The sequence below is a fragment of the Dendrobates tinctorius genome, unplaced genomic scaffold, assembly GCF_039654945.1.
Source record: "Dendrobates tinctorius isolate UK_male_01 unplaced genomic scaffold, ASM3965494v1 ptg000037l, whole genome shotgun sequence".
In the NCBI taxonomy this organism is placed as follows: Eukaryota; Metazoa; Chordata; class Amphibia; order Anura; family Dendrobatidae; genus Dendrobates; species Dendrobates tinctorius.
Window position 1 is genome coordinate 26635559 of NW_027361705.1, and position 22196 is coordinate 26657754.

Below are 22196 nucleotides of genomic sequence, written 5' to 3' on the forward strand. Positions count from 1 at the left end.
TGGGACTACAGCTCCACCTGTGGGGAGCTACACCATCTTTGCTGCACCACACCATCAGTCCCAGTGGATCTGCATGCAGCGTTGGCTCAACATCTTATTTGCCAAACACCACGGGTGGCGTCACGAACTATCCATATAAACTATACTATTAACATCACCGCCATTGATATTTGGCGCCCAGGGCCGCGGACCAGGTCACTGCTGCTGTGACACCTTCCCCCTGACACCGGCCCGGTACCGGGTACCCCACCGCCCTGGGTGTGAGGGACGACCCACACACATTTAGTTTTCGGCATGAAACAGGTCACTGCTGACATTGCTGCCTTGCCCAGAAAAAAAACCCTAGAGTATGTGCCCAAGGAGTCTTTATCAGTCAGATTCCGTCTGAAACGCACCTGAAAAAGCGCTCATTGAATGTTAAAAATAATTAACATGAGCACAGCATTGTCAAAAAGACTTGCTGTGCATATGTTCAGTCATTTTTAACATTGTTTATATCTACTTCAGGCTCTACAATCCGTGAATTGGCTGAAAGACGTGACTGGACCATTCTTCTGGTGGCTTCTGCTTTGAAGCAGCCACTATTTTATATATAAAAGTTTAAAAAAAGATGCTGCAAAAATGACAATAAAACACAACAAAAGACACTTCAGGAAAAACAGCGCCGATGTCTCTTGAAGAGTCTTCTGCTTCAAAAATTTTGCATGCACGCCGGTTTCTAGAGGATACCGTGTGAACATACACAGGCTCTGGTCCGATAAAGGTAAGTGCTCCCTTTTTAACCCATCATGGCTTCACCCTTAGGCTGGAGTCACACTAACCTGCGCAAAATACGCTCCGTATTTTACATGCGTAATACGGATCAATGACCACAAAATAGTGGTCCGTAGGTCATCCGTAAGCAAGGTGAGGTCGCGTATTTTGCGCATGTGTGTCTCCGTATGCAATCCGTATGCAAGCCGTATGGCGAGATTTTCTCGCAGCCTTGCAAAATGGACATTTAACGGTTTTGAGGCCTGCTAGCTATTTAAATCATTAGCCTGCACCCTATTTAGACACTCAGAAACAGGTGGCTGCCTACATTCTGTACATTTCTCACCTTGCTTTCACGAGGTGTGTTGGTGTTCTTTGTGCAGCATGGCAGAGGGTCTGACATTCAATACAACCGAGCAGGTTCTCTTTACCTGGCTTTTGTCACGGCGCTTTGGCCAACCATATCCTGTGAAAGTGGATCCGCGGAGGAGGAGACGCATGTGGGTACATCCACTTTTGAGGCAACGACTCACAAGAGGGCATTTTCACCGCCTCTATTCGTCTCTGCGGGAGCATCCGGAAAAATTTTACCAGTACTGTCGAATGAGCATTTCCACATTTGATCGCCTCTTGGAGACAGTGCGCCCTGGGATCACATTTCAGGACACTAGGATGCGCCAAGCCATATCTGCAGAGGAGCGACTTCTACTCACAATACGGTATGTACTCCACAACCACATTCTCTATGTTCATAATGTGTGTGTTAATTTATGTTTTTTGGCCTTCTTGGACAATGTTTAATACCCTCATCTTACTCAAAATATGTTTCACCTGACACAGCACAATGTTACATCTAATATGTACTGCATATCACTTAGTCATTGTGCCACCAAATATGTGTGTGTTGTTCTCTCTCATTTCCTACCAAGTTTGGTCGGCATGTAACTGATTTTTTTTTACTTTAGCCATTCTAACCTGGACTATTTCTGTTGTTCTACAGCTTCCTGTCCACTGGCCTGTCTTATGCCGCCCTCCACCATGAGTTTCTCATTGGAAAGTCCACCAATTCAGGCATAGTGAGGTCTACATGTGCACAAATCTGGACAAGACTCCATCAGGTGGTCCTACCCGAGCGCAGGATGGAAGACTGGTTAAGGATTTCAAGGGACTTTGAGGAGGACTGCCAGTTTCCAAATTGTATTGGGGCCCTGGATGGCAAACATATCAGGGTGCGTAAGCCGCCGAACTCAGGGTCCCAATTCTTCAATTATAAGCAATACTTTTCTGTTGTATTGTTGGCTCTGGTAGACCCTCAATACAAGTTTATAATTGTGGACATTGGGGCCTATGGAAGGACGGGAGACTCTAGAGTCTTCAATTCTTCCATAATGGGTCGGCGGCTACGCACCAACCAGTTGGATCTACCACCACCACGCCAGCTACCAGGCTCCCCCGAACAATCAGTCCCTTATGTCCTTGTGGCAGATTAGGCCTTTCAGTTATCACGTAATGTCATGAGGCCATATCCCCGGCGCAACCTTGACCACAGGCGCAGAATTTTGAACTTGCGCCTATCACGTGCTAGGCGACTGGTGGAGTGTTCCTTTGGGATTCTTTGTGCTAAATGGCGGGTACTCCAGTCTGCCATTCAGTTGAGTGAGCAAAATGTGAATGAAGTTGTGAAAGCGTGTGTTGTTCTGCATAACTTCACCAGGATACATGATTGTTCCTCCTCTGATGGTGTTGTGCGTAGGCCGGACAATGTGCGCAGGGTGAGACCACCTATCATCCCTCAACGTAGACCGCTCTCTGGCCTCAAAGTGCGTGATATATTCACTAATTACTTTATCTCACCTGAGGGGGCAACTTCTTGGCAAGAGAATGCTGTGTCTATGTTATAATTATTTTTGGTTCAAAGTGTGTCTAAATATATATTACTCAAGCCTTGTTATGATTCTATGAGTGTTTCTTTGCATTGGTTGGTGTCTGTTAGTATGTTGTGAGGGATAGTGAGAAATCACACAGAGACGTTAACTAGAGTAGACAAATTTTTAGTTTTGCCTTTTTGTTTTTTGGGTTTTGCTTAAAGGCAAACATAATTTTGCCATAACACAAATTTGGCAATGGCCAAAATGACCCTTTGGGCCTTCGTTAACTTGATGTAACATTAACATAACAGAAAATAACTGCAACAAACATTATGCAATAACAACATTGCTGCATGCCTACATTAACCTGGATTAGGCAACAAAGGGTGAGCTCCATCACCAAAATAAAGTCAATAAGATAACACTCACATTTCCTCATAATGTTTTCCAATCATAGAAAGCTTCCACCATGACAGGCAAGGCTACCTCACATCTTTCACACAGATATTACCTGCCTGTAGAACAGACAATATTTAAGCATGCTATACTGGAAAGGATGAAAATACAAAACTCACTTGTTAAGACAAAGAGAGAGCGTGATATTGTGAATGCTGTTCGCCTCAAATTGGTTTACTAGAGAATGCTAATAACAAAGTTGACTACTTAACTAAAGGCAAGCACGCCTTTCCTATGCATTAACAAGTGATTAGTGTATTTTCATCCTTTCAGGTAACAGTATAGCGCATTTAAATATTCTCTTTTATACACACATGTAATATCTGTGTGAAAGGCGTGAGGTAGCGTTGCCTGTCATGATGGATTGTTTCATATGTTTGGAAAACATTGTTTACAAATGTGAGTGTTAAATTATGTTCTAAATGTTGGTGAAGGAGAACACCTGTTTTTTTCTCTAGATTAGAAGCACCAGTTACATGTCACTGGACATCTCCAAAGTTTGGATTCATAAATCCTCATATGTAGGGGAAGGGGAACGGGGAGGAACAGCCTGTGGGTGCTGCTGGACATTGTGGCCAACATCGCCCTGTGTGGGGCCATACTGTTGCCCATGATGCTGTTGTTGTCCAGCCTCCTGGGCCTGTTGGTAATACTGGCCAGAGTAATAATGATGATGGTGAGGGGCTTCTTGTTGGCTATGGTAGGCCCGTGGCTCATACCCACCAAGATAGCCAGATCGTCCCCAACCAGGTTGGGACCAGCCTCCAACACTGGGTGGGTACAAGTGGCCATATTGGTGAGGTTGGCTTGCTGAAGACATTTGGGGCTGCGGAATAGAAGGATGGGTAGGGGGAGGAAGGGGTTGAGGTGTTGGCCCACGTATTAGGGGCTGTTCAGACCCTGCTTGAGCAAGCATCTGTGTGGATGGTCTCATGCGCATTAAATTTCTTGGTGAGAGCTGCCACCTCTCCAGAAATTCAAACACCTCATATGGGGTATTGGGGGGGGTGCTTGCATCAAGCAGGATCTGAATACACCCCCTAATACGGAGCCTGACCTCACGGGTAAGGGCACGGAGATAAAGGGTGAGGCTACGTGCATAGGCCTCCTCACCATCATCTGTAGTGACTCTGGACAGGTAATTCAGCACCCCAGTGTCCACATTGGTCCTGCTCTCTTGAATGGCGACCTGGCGCCTTCTTCTTATTCGCCGTGTTGCTAGAGCAGCCTGTGGGGAGGACCTGATCTGGGCAGTTGGGCTGCTGCTCAAGTTGCCCATCTCTTCCAGGATGGGTGAGGTTGCAGCTGCAGACCGTCCTGGTGGTGTGTTGTGTCGGGCAGCCATTGTGTGCTCTTGTGATGCCTCATCTTCAGCCATCCTTCTTGTAGGGGGAGAAGATGGGCCAGCCACCTCATCCCCTACAGGATCTATAATGGGCTCTGCCTCTGAGGCCGTTCCTCGATCCGTAAGGTTGGATTGAGTTCTGTTATGAAATAGAACAGAGGCAAAAATACATCAATATTTTTGTCCCTGTAAAGTATTTGTGTAATGTTTTTGTGTCATGTGGTGTGAGGTATGTACTTACGGTCTCAGAGCCAGAATTGGGGCGAGGAAGTTCAGCCGGTCATAATATATATATTTCCACTTGACATGGCCAGCATCCCCACTCCTGGACCGCTGCTGGCGTTCCCGGCTGTATTGGTCCCGGATGCTTCTCCACCGTTTCATCACATCTTCCACTGCAATGTGACAGGAAAGATTGTCAAAATCAGATATTTGAGAGGTCACATTTTCAAACAGTAGTCTAGGCATGGGGCCTTATGGGGTGTGCGTTCTACCCATGGTGGCATATGTAATTGGGCCGATACCCAGGGTCTCATTAGCTCCCCTGAAAATAATTTTTGTGGCTAGGAGGATGAGGAGCTTGTGGCCTAACCCCTAATTATGGCTGTGTGAAGCCACGTGTCACATCCTAATGTAACGGCCTCATGAGGCTAAAATTACATGCCCAGGAAGGGGGGGGGGCTGATTGTAGAGTCATTTTCTAGCACGCGCTAACGTTAATTATATTTTTATGGTTGCACTTACGAATTTTCTGCTGCTCCTCACGTGGTCTGACACCGAAGTCATGGTACATCTGGCGACAGATGCGCCTCCATGACGCCTCCTTTCGTGTGCGGTTCGCATAGTTTGCGTCGCGTGGGTCCCATATTTCTGGACGCTCCTGCACCAGCACAATGAGCATCTCTACATTTATGTAAGTGGACGCCATGCTGCTGCTGTACTCCGTGGAGGCGTACTTCCTGGATGTCTGGAGCGGTTTTTGAGCTCATTTGCATGTCTAGGCTTCCTGATGATGGATTGGCCCATTTCCTGTCACCAGCCAAAAGACCTGCGTATTGCTCGCAGGTCACACGTGTGGTCAGTGTGTAATCCGTATTTTTTGCGCACCCATTGACTTGCATTGGCGTAGTACGGCCGTAGTACGCTGACAATCGCAGCATGCTGTGAGTGGCACGGAGCGTAGGATACGGAGGAGAAATATACGCCTGGTGCGAGTGACCCCATAGAGAATCATTGGTCGTGTCTAATGCGTGCTTTTTGCGCCTCTCACGCACCCGTATTCCTCGCCAGTGTGACTCCGGCCTTAGACCTCATTCACACTTCAGTGTTTTTTATGTACGCGAAAAAATGGCATCAGTGTCTTTCACTTATGGATAACTATATAACAAAGCTTCTCGCATCTGATGTTCATCACAGACTGCAGTGATGTCATGTGTGGGCTGTCCATGATTTTCATGGACCCATAGACTTGTATTGGTATTTTTCATCCATGCTTCCAGTGAAAAAAAAACCAGACATGTCTCTGTGATTTTTGCACGAACACCTAGACATGTGAGCAGTCCCATAGACTATGATGAGTATGTGTTGTATCCGTGAAAAACAAGGATGGAACATGTAAGTGCATCATGGACATCTGATTGAGGCCTTAAGCTGACCATACACGTGATAGTCATGGGCTGAATGTGCGATCTCTCCCGACCTCACCATACGCAGCTATGCATGCATGTGTTCTTAATGAGGAGAGAGGAGTAAGCCACCGCTAGACAACTTATCTCACCTGGGGAAAAAAAGAATCGACATGCACAGTCCTCATTTCCACAGACACAATCGGGCAGGGGAGCGCCAGGAGATCACCTTGCTCATTAGTAGAGTTGATCGAATTTTTCAATATTTGGTTCAGATTACGATCGCCGGCGAATATTGTTTTTGAAATATTATCCGAACACAGCCGAACGTCATTGGAGTCAATGGGAGTAGAAATGAGCGAATATGTTTGGAACCGATCATCAAACATAAATTCGGCACGAATAGGGTACCAATATGGCAATTTCATATTCGGCGATGGTTTTTGAACATATTCGCTCAACTCCACTCATTAGATGGTCATCCAGTCCCAGTGAAATCATAGGTTTGCTGGTTTAACTGGTGTTAATCTGATGTGTATGGCCACCAATAAGAGCTACATCAATATTATTAGTGTTAGCTATCCATTTCCACAAAGTGAAATACTCCCCATAATACAGCGGTTACACAACTGACACAGCATTTATAGTAAGAGCTGATTTCAATTATATCAAGTGTCCATTTACCAAATTTTTGCCCTACTGGAGATCAATAACTTGAACAAGCAGTTTCTCGGCTTGACTGGCTGATTTATTTATTTTACTCACTTATATAGCACCATCATATACTGCAGCGCTTTACAGACATTATTATTGTTCCCATTAGGGCTCACAATCTAGATTCCCTACCAGTATTTATTTGGAGTGTTGGAGGAAACCCACACAAACACGGGGAGAACATACAAACTCCTTGCAGATGTTGTCTTTGGTGGGATTTAAACTCAGGACCTCAGAGCAGCAAAGCAACAGTGCTAACAAGTGAACCATCTTACAGTGCTAACCACTGAGCCAACATACAGTCCTAACCACTGAGCCACTGCAAGGCTACAGTGCTAACTATTGAGCCAAGAAGATGTCTTTGCTTGACCTGTGCTGCCAGTGTGTTGAATGCCATGCTGAACATTAAAGTTAATCTGTTGGAAAAGAACTGTGATTCTGTGATGTTTTGTGGAGCTTGGATACGCGGAGCCGGAGTGACAGAAGTGTTCTGCTGCGCACGCTGCACATGCAGCAGAAGTGACACTGTGTTTTATCTGTGGGGCGCCAAGGTGGGGGAACCATACAGCCCATTGCCAGGACTACCACCCTAGCCGCCTTACACCACCATACAGTGCTAACCACTTAGCCACCATACAGTGCTAACCACTGAGCCACCATACAGTGCTAACCACTGAGCCACCATGATCATCGATATTTCTAATTCTTATTATTTTTTTTTATTTTTTTTTTTTAGAATAAAGTCTTTAATGCATTTTTAAAGAAAAACCAACATCTTTTTTCAATGTCTGGAGTGATGATACAGGTCCTGGGACCTTGGCCAGGGCGTTGCCTGAGTGTTGCTGGCTGGCACAGTGTTCCCATGGATATGTTCAGCATATTATGACATTCTTATGTCTCGCTTAAAAATGCTACATCTGCACATTCCTGCGTCGCCCTGTCCCCCAAACCCACCCCCTACCCCTTCTCTAATCTCATCCCTTACTCCCCCTTCACTTAATGTGTTTTTGTAATGCTCAGTGCCCATTGGCTCAGACTCTTTAGACCAGAAATTTTAAGAAGGTACAGAGAGATTTTTATTCAAACACTTGGTAAGCCCCTAGCCTGGGGGGATCAGAGCAGCGAAGGCGAGGACTCCCCGATGCCAAATATCCCCAAATAGACCAGAGTCTTCATCCTCTGCACTGTCATTCAGAGGACGAGCAGCACACGTGCCGCTGTCACCCTGCTGCCAGGACATGCACAGAAGACACCAACACTCATTAGGAGAAAGGAAGGGTCTCCATTATGGCACCTGATAGATATCTATATAACAATGTTAAGTTAAAGATCGAAAAACACTTTGTGCCGCTCTCACCCACCCATGAAATTAACATGCCCTTGTAAATTTGTCACAGTGCTTATATATAAACAATGTATTTATGGCAGCCGTTCCAGTATCCGGTTTGATAACTGACGTTTGTGAAAAGTACAGGACCCTTTACATCATAAGCTCCTTTATAGTGTGAGCAGGAGCAAACACAGACGCAAGAAGGCTCCTGTGCAAGAACAGTATATGGGCCCTGCGCAGCTAATGCCCAATTCCACCTGCTTTGGAGGTAGAAGAGTGCCCCCTTACCGCTCAGACTTCTGTGCAGCTGCACACATTGCACCACTTGTATGTCCGCCCTTGAGTGTTAGGCCCAACATTGTGATGACCCGTGCACACCAAAGCCATGAGAGACATGATCTCTAACCTTTCACACTGATGTTCCTTGGAGTTTTCAGTATCACCCAGGATACACCATCCCTCCACAATGAGTTTCCATTCTCCACCCAAGGGGTGCGACTTTGGTGTCCAGACCAGCAGCCATACATTTAGCTTTCTCTCACGCATACAGGAGTTGTCCCAGGTGAGGGACATTGTCCAATTACCCATTCATCCTCAGTTCTGATAATACACATGGAGCACTTCTTTCTTCTTCAACCTCTCAGAAAAATCACCACTTAAATTCCATGTTGCCCCCATGCGGAGAGGTGTCTACAGTGGAGAGGTCATTATGACTCCACATCATCACTTGGACCAGCATTTGCCTCCCATTACTAATTACTGGCCACAGTGGCTATGTCAGTATGGATCCCATGTGCCCACTCTGGAGGCCAAATGTTTAGTGCAGTCAGTTGTATAAGACAATACGTCATCATGGTAGCAAAGGGAATAAAAGCCCAGAAACATCACTATGAAAACAGAGGAACAAAAAGGTAAATAATACATTACAATTACTACAGTTGGGGTACGTTCTCACGAGGGCATAAAAAGTTGTTCAGAGTTTCATCCAGGAAACTCAACACAAATTTTTTCTTACTGGTCATCAGTGTGCAATCTGTTATTTACAGTTTCCTAGGTTACAGAATTGCAAAGCATTCGTAAAATACAGATTGGCAGCAGGGTAACTCAGTGGCTAGCACTGGGTGCAAATCCCACCAGAGCTAACATCTGCAAGGAGTTTGTATGTTCTCCCCGTGTTTGCGTGGGTTTCCTCCGGGTACTCTCGTTTTTTCCCACACTCCAAAGACATACTGATGGGGAATGTAGATTGTGAGCCCCATCGGGGACAGTGATGATGATGTACGTAAAGCGCTGTGGAATTAATGGCGCTATATAAATTAGTAAAATAAATAAAAATGTTATACTGTGACTCTGAACGGCTTTTGATTTTTTTCTACGCACCTATAGACTTGAATGAGTGAGTCTTACCCGATTTATGGAAGACTCTAGTGCATGCAGATTCAATGAATGAAAAAAGTTGCTCATCTGCATGGCCGCATTGAATAACATTGGTCCGAGTGCTGATGATTTTCACGGACAGCACTCAAAACTGAAAATACAGTCATGAGAACGAGCCTTTGAAGCGTTTTTCTGGACGTCCGCTGGAGTGACTTCATACTATGAAAATGAAATGCTCATATTGTGCAATATGCACATTGTCAAGATACTGCTTTGTTGTCTGCCCGAGCTGTGACGCTCACAAGACCACAAGCTTGCATCGTGGTGGTCACATGACTAGTTTTCCTGCTTTTATTAATGTTCTACTGAGAGAAGTGGATGAGTAGCTAGTTGGAAAGTGACTACAAGCTTCCAAATGGCATATATTCTGGCACGTGACTGCCTGCTCGTGCAGACAAAAAAGCGCATTGCACACTGTCAGAATTCGGCATAGAGTCACTGTAAAAAATGTAGATCAAACATGGAAAACACAAACACCGTTCAAATTTTTTCCCATGTCCATAAATTAAAAGGTGAAATGCTATGCCAACCCCAGATAAGTTATAATAATAGTACATCACAAACACGTAAGGAACGATTCCCTGATACAGTGTGATAGAAGGAATTTCTTCCAAAAAATAAAGAATAAAAGGGAGAATTCTAGATTTCTAAATCTTTTCTCAGTATTACAATACAGTATACGTAAGCGCTATACTCTACATAAGGCATTGATCAAGGATGTGCCATCAGAAGAGGCGACACCAATGGCCCATCCAGCTGTAGCCCCAATACTTCCCTTGTCCCATCTACAGGATAAAGCGGAAATAACCACAGCCATTTTTCCCACAGGACTCCTAACCTAACAAGTATTGGATCTCAATAATGAACGGCCATGATAAGTACACCCCGCAGGAGCAGAACAACACAAACCCCGTATGACCCAAGCTCCAGGGTTTTTTCAAGTTCTGTTCTCTTCTGCCAAACATACTCCTATAGTATATATGTCTTGGAGTCAAGGGCGAATCTACAGGGCTCACACACGCTTAGCATTCCTGCTTAATTAGCCTCTTTATTATCTGCTGGTAACAAAGACCAGTTGCTCCCAGACAAGAGATATACATACCTCAGACCGCCACCAATCACATAACCCCAACACCAGTCCTGTAAAAGACCCTGGCAGACAGAGAAACCCCCAGGGATAACTCCCCTCTCAAAGCACTTCATGGGGAAGGTTAATGGGAAAGAAAACAGGTTCATGTAATAGAACTGTCCATTACTGAGACATTCCTTGGAAAACTAGATAATTTCCATAAAATAATGACGAGATCCCCAGTATTTTCTAGAAGCCACTGGTGTTCCTTGGTCACTTTGACCGCACTTATTTTTTTAGTGACATCTATCAAGTCTAAATCTGAATCAAGATCAAAAAGTAAGAAATGAATACTGGATTGAGGTAGAGGCTGCGGAAACCAACAAAGGTAATGGAAAACAGGGCTGTAGGCTGCACTATACCCTATATAGTATAACAAGCATCCAAACAAGCATTAAAAGGAAACCAGTCTGGTCAAATAACACTATTAGCCTGTAGATATGGGGTTAATCTACAGGTTAAGAGTGTTAGGAAAGTACCTAGCTGCCATACTGAGAAAAAAGAAGCTTTATTCTTTTCGAGAGCAGCCGGCTTTCAGTCATACAGACGTGCCAGGGCAGTTATAGTCTCGCTGTAAGCACACTCAACACTTTGACTGACAGCTAGCTCAGTAGTGAATCAGTGCTGAGCCAGCTGTCAGTCAAAGTGTCTGAGTGTGCTTACATTGCTGTGAGCAGCGACTGTAGCCTCCTGTATGACTGAAAGCTAGCGGCTCGACGGGGGGAGTATACTGATGGAGGTGGTGAAGAGGGTAACAATGGGGTGGGGGAGAGGACAATAAAGGGATGCAGGGGGAGGAGGGGAGGAAGGGGGATTTATAATGGATTTACGAACAGGGGGAGGTGGAGGAAGATGTTGTTATTATTATTATTATTATTATTATACATTTATATAGCGCGATTTATTCCATGGCGCTTTACATGTGAAAATGGAAATATAGTGGGTTGCCCTCCCAGGGCTGTGGGGTACTCGGTACCGGGCCGGTGTCAGCGGGATGTGTCACAGCAGCGGTGACCCGGTCCGTGGCCCTGGGCGCCCAAGTAATGGGGGAATGGAAATGGTGGAATGTAGTTAATGAGTAGTTTGTGACCCCACCTGTGGTGCTCGGCAAGGGAGGTGTTAAGCAGACGCTGCATGCAGATACGCTGGGACTGATGGTATGGTGCAGCAAAGATGTAAAAGCTCCCCACAGGTGAAGCTGTAGTCCCAGGGCAGTGTAGATGTGGCTGGCACGGGGATGTAGCGGTGCCGGAAAGGTAGGAAGCAGATAAGACACAGCGGGGTACAATTTCTGTACCTTTACTGGATAACTGCAGTCCAGGGTCCTGATTACAGATGGTATTGGAGCAGGCTAGCCTGGAAGCAATTCAGGGATTCTCTCTCAGCAGATGGGCTGTGCAGTCTCTTTACTAGCGCTTTTAAGTGTGAAGATCTCCTAGTACTGAGTTACACTGGAGTTCCTCCGGACAGATGTTCTCATGAACCTCACTTGCACGGCAGACAGCTGTAGCCTCTCTCGGGGACTCCTCTCTCCTGAATCCCGGCTCACTATCCAAGCTGCTGTTGTGCCCTCAAGTCTTAGATGGGAGTAGGGCATTTACAGCCTCCTACTCCTCTGGAATCTGTTGCAGGACCGTTAGTATCCGTACAACCGTGGAGACCAGGCTCCAGTTCATGCGCTCTCTCCTGAGATGAGCTTGTCCTCTCAGCTCTATCTCAGCGCTCCTTCCACACGTCTGCACACTTCACCCTCCGCAGACTAACTAACCACTCCTTCCTCTTGGCCCTCAGAGAGCACTCCTCCCCTTAATCCCAGTTCAGAGCTCCCCCTGCTGGCCTGGAGTGGAACTGTGTTGCATGCATAGATTGACTGCGAGAGAGACCCATCATTGCCTCCAAGCCTGGCATTACCCTCCCCTGGAGGAAGGCAAAGCCACTGTGGCGACAATACCCCTGGGGGCGCCACACTAGACAAGTACAATAAACTTGTGCAAGACAAGGGACACACAAGTACAGAAGGAGAGAGGACCCTGCCCGCAAGTTATCGCTTATTATGTCTAACACAGTCCCTTAGTATATAGTGTACTCACTTATGTATAGCACAGTTCCTTAGTATATAGTGTACTTGTGGCTCCCCTGAGGGTTCAGTCGCCACAGAGGTACTGCACCTCACCCAGAGGTGTGGTACTCCATTCTCAGGTAAGGAGGGAGCACCACCCAGGACTCTGGCACTGCACCCAACACAACACTACAGTAACATGGCCTCCTGACATCCCTGTCTGGGTAGTAAAGGGTGTTGGGAGGTGGGTGGAAGTAGAGGGCAGAGAGTGTGGAAGGAAAAGTAGCAGATGTGCAGACAAGCAGCTCCCTGGGAGGCTTAGAGAAAGACAGAAAGAAGCTCCCGGAGAGCAGAAGGGGTCTTAGGGGCACGGGAAGTGCAGATGCCACCCGCGGGGCCGATCCAGAATTGGAGAGACCAGGTTGCATGGGGGTGCCAGCCCCCTAGCCTAGTGGAGAAATCATCAGACTCAACTAGAAAGCCGGAGGCAGATGCACCTGTAGGTGCTTCAGCCACAAGACACAGTTATCTTCACTGGAAAGGCAGCCATAAGGGAGCAAGGGGAACGCAAAGAGGACGTTACCCGACAAGGTCCGCAGCTGCTGGCCTGGGACACTGACTGTGAGGTGTAGGGCAGGAGAGGCGGTAAGCCAACACAGTGAGACGGCCAGGAGAGGCAGATACAGAGAGGAGTCCTGGAAAGGTGTATCCTGATCTAGCTGGGAGTTTGCTGGACCCCTCACCTGGATGACACAGCGCCAAGCGGGCACCCAGGTACCCAAGAACAGTGAGTAAACCTTAGGAACTGCACCTAGCTATGTCTTCTAATTATTCCTGCGTCACCTACCCAACTCTGCTACATCTGTCATCATTACCTTGAACATTTACATACCAACTGCCTTGGGACAAAGCTCTGCCTGTGGAGAGCTGTACCAACTCTGCTGCATCAAACCATCAGTCCCAGAGGATCTGCTCTGCAGTGCTGGTCACCCCCTGACTAGAATCCACAGATGGCGTCACGAACACTTTATTATAAACTTTATAAACTTTATCACTTGTAAATATCCCCTTTTATTGGATGCCCAGGGCCACGGACCGGGTCACAGCTGCCGTGACACATCCCTTTAAGAAGCGGCCCGGTACCGAGTATCCCCACTGCCCTGGCGGGCGTTCCATACTCATTTATTATGTCTAACACAGTCCCTTAGCATATAGTGTACTTACTTATGTATAACACAGTACCTTAGTATATAGTGTACTCACTTATGTATAACACCATCCTTAGTTACATAGCTTCCTCTGTTATGTATAACACCGTCCCTTCTACCATCCTCTCTAGTTATATGTGGTGCCGTCCCTTATTATATAGCTTCCTCTGCAGTTATGTACAGTGCTGTTTTACATAGTGTATTCTTGTTATTTTTGTCATTTACAGCGCCCTCTTTTATTACATAGTCCCCTCTCTTGTTAGATATAAAATAACTGCTCATGGAGGAGTTGGTGACCAGATTACCAGTCCATCAGCTCCTCCATTAGAAAAGAAGCTTTCCCATCCTCCATCAACCATCATTGCATTATACAGCTAACAAGACAGGATGGTAAATAAAAAAAGAGCTCTATGTAATCCAATATTCAAGGGACGGTGCTGTATATAACAAGAGAGGGCACTGTATAATAAGGGACAGCAATATACATAATAAAGGAGACTATGTAATGCTTACATAGTCTTACATTGCATACTGTATATATCTATAGATATCTTTACTAGTGATGAGCGAGTATACTCGTTGCTTGGGTGATTTTCCGAGCATGCTCGGATGACCTCTGAGTATTTTGGCGTGCTCGGAGATTTAGTTTTCGTCGTCTCAGCTGCATGATTTGCGACTGCTGGACAGGCTGAATACATGTGAGGAATGCCTGTTTGTTAGGAAATCTCCTCATGTATTCAGGCTGGCCAGCAGCCGCAAATCATGCAGCTGAGGCGACGAAAACTAAATCTACAAGCACGTCAAAATACTCGGAGGACACCCAAGCATGCTCGGGAAAACCCAAGCAACAAGTATATTCGCTCATCACTAATCTTTATCGCCATAAAAGGAGGGAGGCCCAGACAAATTTCTTGCACAGGGGTCTCAAGCTGTCACGGTCCTCCCCTGCACGGTCTACTGACCCAAACTTGACAGACACTTATGTGAGCAGGTAGCAAGATGCAGTAACGGGTCGGAGGCACAGCAAGCGTTAACGTGGGGTTTAATTTAACAGGTATACTCCTCGCAGGGAGAAAACAAATAAAACAGTATAAAAGAACACAGGCGACATAACTCAGGGGTAGCAGATGTGAAGCATAGGGTAGGAAGTTCAAGGATAGCAAACTTATCAGTCTGATGACTTCAGAATGCGGTTAGTTCAGGATGTAGATGTTGGCGCCAAAGCAGTGGCGCAAAAGAGGTCCGGTATGGTCCTGGAAAAGACGGCGTCCTGGATCCTGGCATCGGAGGTGATTCCTCATGGTCCATTGTAGTCCTGGAAAAGATGACGTCTTGGCTCCTGGCGGCGACGGTAATTCCTTGTGGTCCGGTCGGTGATCGGGTGTGTCAGGAAACGATGAGCCGGACAGAGCACAGTCTTTCCCCTGTCAGCGTACAGGGACAATGAGCAACTCGATTCAGGTACAAAGGGAAACCCCTCATAGTGGGTGTCCCAATTCTCCCGTCGGTGCGTGCGCAGGCTCATGTCCTGAGTGGCGTCCTGTCACTCATGGTCAGCGATGTCAGCGGGGACCAGGTACGTCGTTGTTGGCAGTCTCTGTTAACAGCTTTTAGCCTCTGCTGGTTTTTGCACGCTCTGGCCGTTGGCCCCCCTGCAGTAGCCATGACACTGCCCTCCTGCGTGATGCATGTTTCCAAGGCAACTGATTCGCCACGCGCTGTGGCTGTTTAAACATAGCCACGCCCCCTACTCCTAGGTGCAGAGGTCGGTCCGGGGCTTTAAGCTTTCCCTGTGAAATCTGGGTGACAGCCCTGAAAGTTCCGGATCTGTCATGGAGTAGGTAGGCCTGGTCCGGGTCTTCTTACACTTAAAGTATATGCCTATGAGGCGATCAAGTTCAAGTCGGGATACTCATGGTTGATCCGTGCATCTCGGTCCATGACATATATATATGCAAATGTATCCTTACTATTAAAGCACTTTACTTAAAACCAAAACACAAGTCAAAATAAGCGAGTCCATCTAAAAGAAAATGGAAGAGAATCCTTGTGTAAATCTCAATTAGGGATTATAGGAGTCATAAGTCAGGAAGGGTTGGTTCTCTGCTTGGGATCTCATGTGAAGTATTTATTTTGCTTGCCTATATAGCGCCATTAATTCCGCAGCGCTTTCAGACATTATCATCACTGTCCCCCCATTGAGGCTCACAATCTAGATTCCCTGTCAGAATGTCTTTGGAGAGTGGGAGGAAACTGGAGAAACCAGAGGAAACCCACACAAACACGGGGAGAACATACAAACTCCTTGCAGATGTTGTCCATGAGGGATTGGAACTCAGGAGACCCATCACTGCAAGGCTGCAGTGCTAACCACTGAGCCACCGTGCTGCCCTCAAATAGAGCTAAAAGTCAGTGTGTACTAGATGCTTTTATTCTGGCTGACTCCAGTCATCATTTTATTACATGGTTAGAAATTTGGGAGAAAGGCCACCCACATAAACAAGACGCCCATTAAGGAACCGTTAGCTGTGGCGGAAGCATTCGGAAAGGGTTTTCTCTATGGACACAACTCTTAATATTTTATTCAGCCTTTTATTAGTTAAATCTGTTTCTAGATGGTGGATGAGCCCCAACTTGGCTACAATTACAGCTGCACAGGGGTTGCCAAAAGTCACCATAGCCTTAGGTGCTCTTATTATGAGCACTGTTAGCCAAAACCCAGATACAAAGAGATGACATAATATGAAAAAAGTAGTTTTAGAACTTGCCACTAGTAAAAACGTATCTCACGGTAGAGTTGTGTGCGGGGGGCAATATGCGCCTGATTAGACACTCTGGTGATGTCATGGTACATAGGGTAGAGCGCACATCATGCCCTTTTGCAGCACAGTATCGGGAGCAGTATACACAGGAATGTGGAGTTACAGCTGGAACAGACATCTTCTGTAAACAGACACTACATATCGGCCCATCTTTTAAACACCTCATCTCTTAATCCCATTAACCTGTCTATAAAATCCCGGCTGGCATTGTATACCGCGTGCCTTTCTGCCCCGTGTGTATCAGTGAATGATGAGGCATCGGCTGGAAAATAGGCCTCTCGGTCTCGGCAAAGATATAAACACAGGGTGAAATGCAACATCTGATGAAGGCAACATCTGATGAAGGCTTGCTCCAGAAGACCCTACCTTACAGATGAATGGATTACACCAATCCTATACACTTGTACTGTGGTCGGCTACTGAACAGATAGTTCGTTGCACCCCCACCGGGGTCCCAGCCCCGTACGTCCAACCTACTATATAATTTATTAGTATTATTTTGGGGGGAGTAATATTTAAAATATAATCACCCAGTCTGTTTGGCTACAGGATTGTGCAGATGTTTTCTAATAAAGAGAACATACAGCTCTCCATTGAAGATATGGAGATTCAGTCCGGAGCACGGACAGCATATCCGCCCAATCGCCACAAGTAAAAAAAAAAGTAAGTCCTGCTCCACGAACAAGTGATCTTCATTTCTTTGTTATATTGATACAAAATAATCAAGAATGAAACCTTGGTAACATATACGCGTTTCAGGTGCTCATGGCACCCTTAATCATGGGTCATCACCTGTTCAGTAGGAGAGGGTTTAGCTGGACTTTTTTGCACAAGGGTATGTGCACACAACGTGACTTAGAAGCATATTTTCGCTTGTCCTCCTGGACGCCTTTTGCAGATGCTCAGTTGTCAGATTTTTTTTTTATTCCATATATTACATAGTGGCGCCATTCGAGTAGAAGCTACTGGTCAGTTTTTTTTACCTACTTCACAGCTATCAAAGTGTGAAGAAGTCTGAAGTGACCAAAGATGGAATATATACATAGCAAGTCGTTTTGACTTTGCTGTGCGTATGTTCATTATTTTTTATAGTGCTTTTGTGGCGCCCGAGGGTCCAGTCGCATCTCAGGTAGAGGTACTGCATCTCAGCCAGAGGTGTGGTACTCCGCTCTCAGGTAAGAAGGGGGCTACTACCCAGAACCCAGACACTTGCATCCAACACCAGACCTCTCCAGGCCAGGGAGGGACTAGGTAGAGGGTGTAGGTGGGGAAAGCAGCAGGGGGAGAGCTGAAGGAAATGACAGTGAGTCACTTAGTGCTGGGGGCTGGAGCAGTGAGGAGCTCATCCCTAGACTGGACTAGAGAAGAAAGAGAAATGAATAGAAGGGGTCTTAGGGGCACGGGAAGTGAGGAATCCACCAGTGGCACCCGAATCCACGCCCAGGTCACAGTAGGGGACTGGCCCCAGACTAGTGGAGAAATTAAGGACAGCTAGCAAACCGGAGGTTGCAGTATCTGCATGTGCTGCAGTCACATCCACACACATTCGCTGAAAAGGCAGCCAGATAGGATCAAGAGGACTAAAAGAACGTCGCTCGACAAGATCTGAGGCTGCTGGCTTGGGACACTGTGTGTGAAGGCGCAGGGCAGGAGAGGAGGGAGCCAGCACAGTGAGACGACCAGGGAAGGAACATCTGAAGGGGGTTCTGACACGGTGTACCCCAAATTACCTGAGAGCTGGCTGGACCACCGACCCGGAGGACACAGCACCCCGGCTGGGCATTGTAACTGGAATAATTGTGAGTAAAAGTGTGAAGACAGCACTCCACTGTGTCCACTAATTTATTTACAGCTTCACCTGTCTTGCACCACGACTACAACCACCATCATCATCTCTAACACCTATAACTGCCCTGGGGCTTAGCTCAACCCATGGAGAGCTGTAACAACTCTGCTGCATCACCAACAGCCCCAGCAGTCTCTTTTGCAGCATTGGCTATCACCTTCCTTGCCGAATACCACGGGTGGCGTCACAAATTATCCCCATCTTATTTCCCTAAAATCAACATCATCATCATTTCCATTACACCCAGGGCCACAGACCGGGTCACTGCTGCAGTGACATCCCCTATAAGAACTGACCGGCCCGATACCGAGTAACCCCCGGCCCTGGGGGGCGCTGCAAACTTGGCGTCACAAATAGGATCTACAGACCCGGTAAACCTAAAGACTGTGTAAAAAGAGTGTGACAAGAAGCGTCATATTTATTCAAATGGGAGTGCTGAAACTGTCCATCGTGGGCTGAGTTATTGAAAGGCGCGAACATGATGCCCGCCCATTGTGGATACCTGTATACCATCAGAACATGGCTGTCGGCCAGGAGGATCCGCCTCCTGGTCTGGTATGGTAGGAAAGAGTACATACAATATTCCCATATACGCAAAAAATTATTCATGGGAAAAGAGAAGAGATCCCAAAATGTAAAAACATAATCCTTTATTGGTAAATAATGATAAAAATACATAAAGCCTATAAAAAGCAAAATTCTGCCCAAGGGACACCGAGCTCAAATAGATAACTACAGGATAATAGTATCCAATCTTAACAGATACACATGTATGTCAATCATAAATGAAACAACATGAGGTCTTATATAAAAGATGTAATTATATTCATAAATCTCTATTAAGACATACTGTATATCATGTATAATGTAGGCATAGAGAACCAAACCAATTTCTATCCTATGTGGATGACCCGCAAGGCAAGGAAATTCCCAAACAAATGAGATGCCGCAAAATAGCATTAATCCTAGGAAGCATGACTGAAGGTCCCCGCAATGCAGGAGTAAATAATTACTGGTCTCTGCCAAAAGGCACCCAATTACAATAGGTGACCACAACAAAATGAAAAGTGCCTCATGAATAACTTGTATATTACCTATTAGAAGTCGTGTGTTCGCTCGGCATCCCCTCACCCTGATGCGCGTTTCGCCACCTGCTTCTTCCAGGGAAAGAGGAAAGAAGATGGAACCACCCATGAATGAGAGAGCGGGAACTACACATGGGCGCAACAGGGAACAACCCGGAACCCAAGATGGCGAACGGTGTCTACCCGGAGCATGGGGAGGAAGCTTAGGACTTCCCCAGCCAATGGGATGGGAGCCTGGACCAGCTGCTAGCATTGGACCTGGAGTTCTTGGAAGAGGAGGTGGTGGAGCGGAGCCGCCAACTCCTGAAATTGCAAGTCACCGCCATGTCCGAGTGGAAAGGGCCCTGCTGGAGAAGGTGTGGGAGCGGCAACCATCCCTGCAGCCTGTATCCCGACCCCAGGGGAGGATGAGGAGACCGGCACCAGAAAAACAACAGGAGCAGGTACTGTCATCAACCCTGCCCCGGTGGCCGAGGACACCCTGCTGGGCCCATTAAAGCTCCCGTCAGCACTTCCACCCGGTCGGGTTTGTAGTATCCTGGACTGGGATCACTTCTCTTACCTCAGGGACTGACTGGCGGCCCCGCTACAGCCCAAATGAACACCCCAGGAGGTGTATGGAGAGAAGGTGGTGTTCCGCTGGGAGCACCCGGGAGCTGATTTGATCAGGTTCCCTGGGGAGATTCAGCAGGAGGGGGCCCAAATAGAGACCATCAGCTGGGATGAGTATTGTCAGCAGCAAGCGCTTAAGAGGAAGAAAGAGGAGAAAAAGCATGCAGCCCATCGGAGGGCTCTAGAGGAGCGGAACAAGCAGACAAAGGCCCAGGCCCGTAAGGCCAGACATACAGACTGGGGTCCGATGAGACAGGGCACCGTGGTGGCCTTCCCGCTGAAGAAAGCCTGGGGGTTTATCAAGGAGCCCGGAATGCTCGCAGAGATCTTTGTCACTCGGCGGGATGTAAAGTCACACCTCCTGGAAGGTCATCCGGATCGTGACCTGTACCAGGGGGATCAAGTGACTTATACCCGGCATTGAGGTGAAAAAGGGTGGTATGCCCTGAATATCAGGAAATGCAGGCACGCAGCTCCTGGTTCAGTGGCTGCTAGTTCTGAAGAACTATCAGAGGCCTCTACATCGGAGGCAGCACCGGTCTATGCTACTCAAGTAACATCAAGGGTACGTACGCAAGGTACTCAGACCCCTGCAGTAGCACCAGAAAAGTTCCGGTTCTCAGTTGTAACTCAGGACACAAGGACACAGAGCTTTCCAGTCCAGGAGGATGCAGGCCTGAGGACCTACCCTGGAAAAGAAAGCAAAAGTAAGCAGTGGCAGAATGTGACTGTAAATAGTTAAAAAAGTTAAATAGTAATTTACCTGGTTAGTTTTTTTAAAGGATAATGTGAATAAGCCTTGTTGTTTAAAGAAAGACACTGTGGTCATGGACAGTGAATAGCCAGAACTCTCTTTGTACATAGTTAGCACTTAATGTGCTCCTTATTGGTTTTACAGCAGATCTGTAGAGTGCAAGTGGGACACTCTACATTTTACAGCAGACCACAGAACAAAAACAGTCTGGCGTGGCCGAACAGTGGTCCAACGAGTTGACCAGCTATGCCCAGTAGCCACGCCCTGGGCCTACGTTGGGGGTTTGAGATTGTTTCCCCCATGTTGCACTAAAAGAACACTCCGGTTCGGGATTTTACTGAACCCTGTTGAACTTGATGGAGAAAAGTTCTTATTGTTAAGAAAGTTATATTTAATATCTCTAGTAAATTTTCTATCTATGGTAAAGCTATATTTCAGATCCCTAGAAAGGTTATTTATAGTAAAGCTAAATTGCAAAGTTTCTAATAATATTAAAGCAATAGTTGTATTTCTATAGTAGTTACATGTAATGTTTAAGTGAAAAGTGACTCCCCTAAAGGGAAGAGGAGTTATTTGTTGATTGCCTTACTTGTTGAGATGCATCTATGCATCTCAGAAAATGTTTGCATGTTTTTACATTGTGTTGCTCTGTTCCAGCCTGAGGACGTGCTGTGTTTAACGGCGGGGGGGGATGTGGCACCCCTGAGGGTCCAGTCACCACAGAGGTACTGCACCTCAGCCAGGGGTGTGGTACTCCGCTCTCAGATAAGAAGGGGGCCACTACCCAGAACCCAGACACTTGCATCCAACACCAGACCTCTCCAGGCCAGGGAGAGACTAGGCAGAGGGTGTGGGTGGAGAAAGCAGCAGGGGGAGAGCTGAAGGAAATGACAGTGAGAAAGTGAGACAGGTATTGCTGGGAGCTGGAGCAGTGAGGAGCTCATCCCTAGACTGGACTAGAGAAGAAAAAGAAGTGAAAAGAAGGGGTCCTAGGGGCACGGGAAGTGAAAAACCCACCCGTGGTGCCCGAATCCACGCTTACTTTAGTCAGGTGGAGGGACCAGGTCGCAGTAGGGGACTGGCCCCAGACTAGTGAGAAACTAAGGACTCAGCTAGCAAACCGGAGGTTGCAGTGTCTGCATGTGCTGCAGCC

The 22196-nt window shown here is 46.8% G+C and overlaps 1 protein-coding gene across 7 annotated transcripts in view; it reads right to left on the reverse strand.

Moving 5' to 3' along the window:
• Positions 1-22196, reverse strand: part of MYRF (myelin regulatory factor) — a 182971-nt gene that overhangs the window by 60683 nt on the left and 100092 nt on the right. For 4 of the 7 annotated variants that reach the window (XM_073573972.1, XM_073573976.1, XM_073573971.1 and 1 more), the window contains exon 1: positions 8498-8633. The exons of the other annotated variants lie outside the window; for them this stretch is intronic. In XM_073573972.1, the coding sequence (XP_073430073.1) occupies positions 8498-8618 (121 nt within the window). In that variant the 5' untranslated portion in view covers positions 8619-8633. Of the gene's footprint in view, positions 1-8497; positions 8634-22196 lie in introns of those variants that run through there. 7 annotated transcript variants of the gene reach the window in all.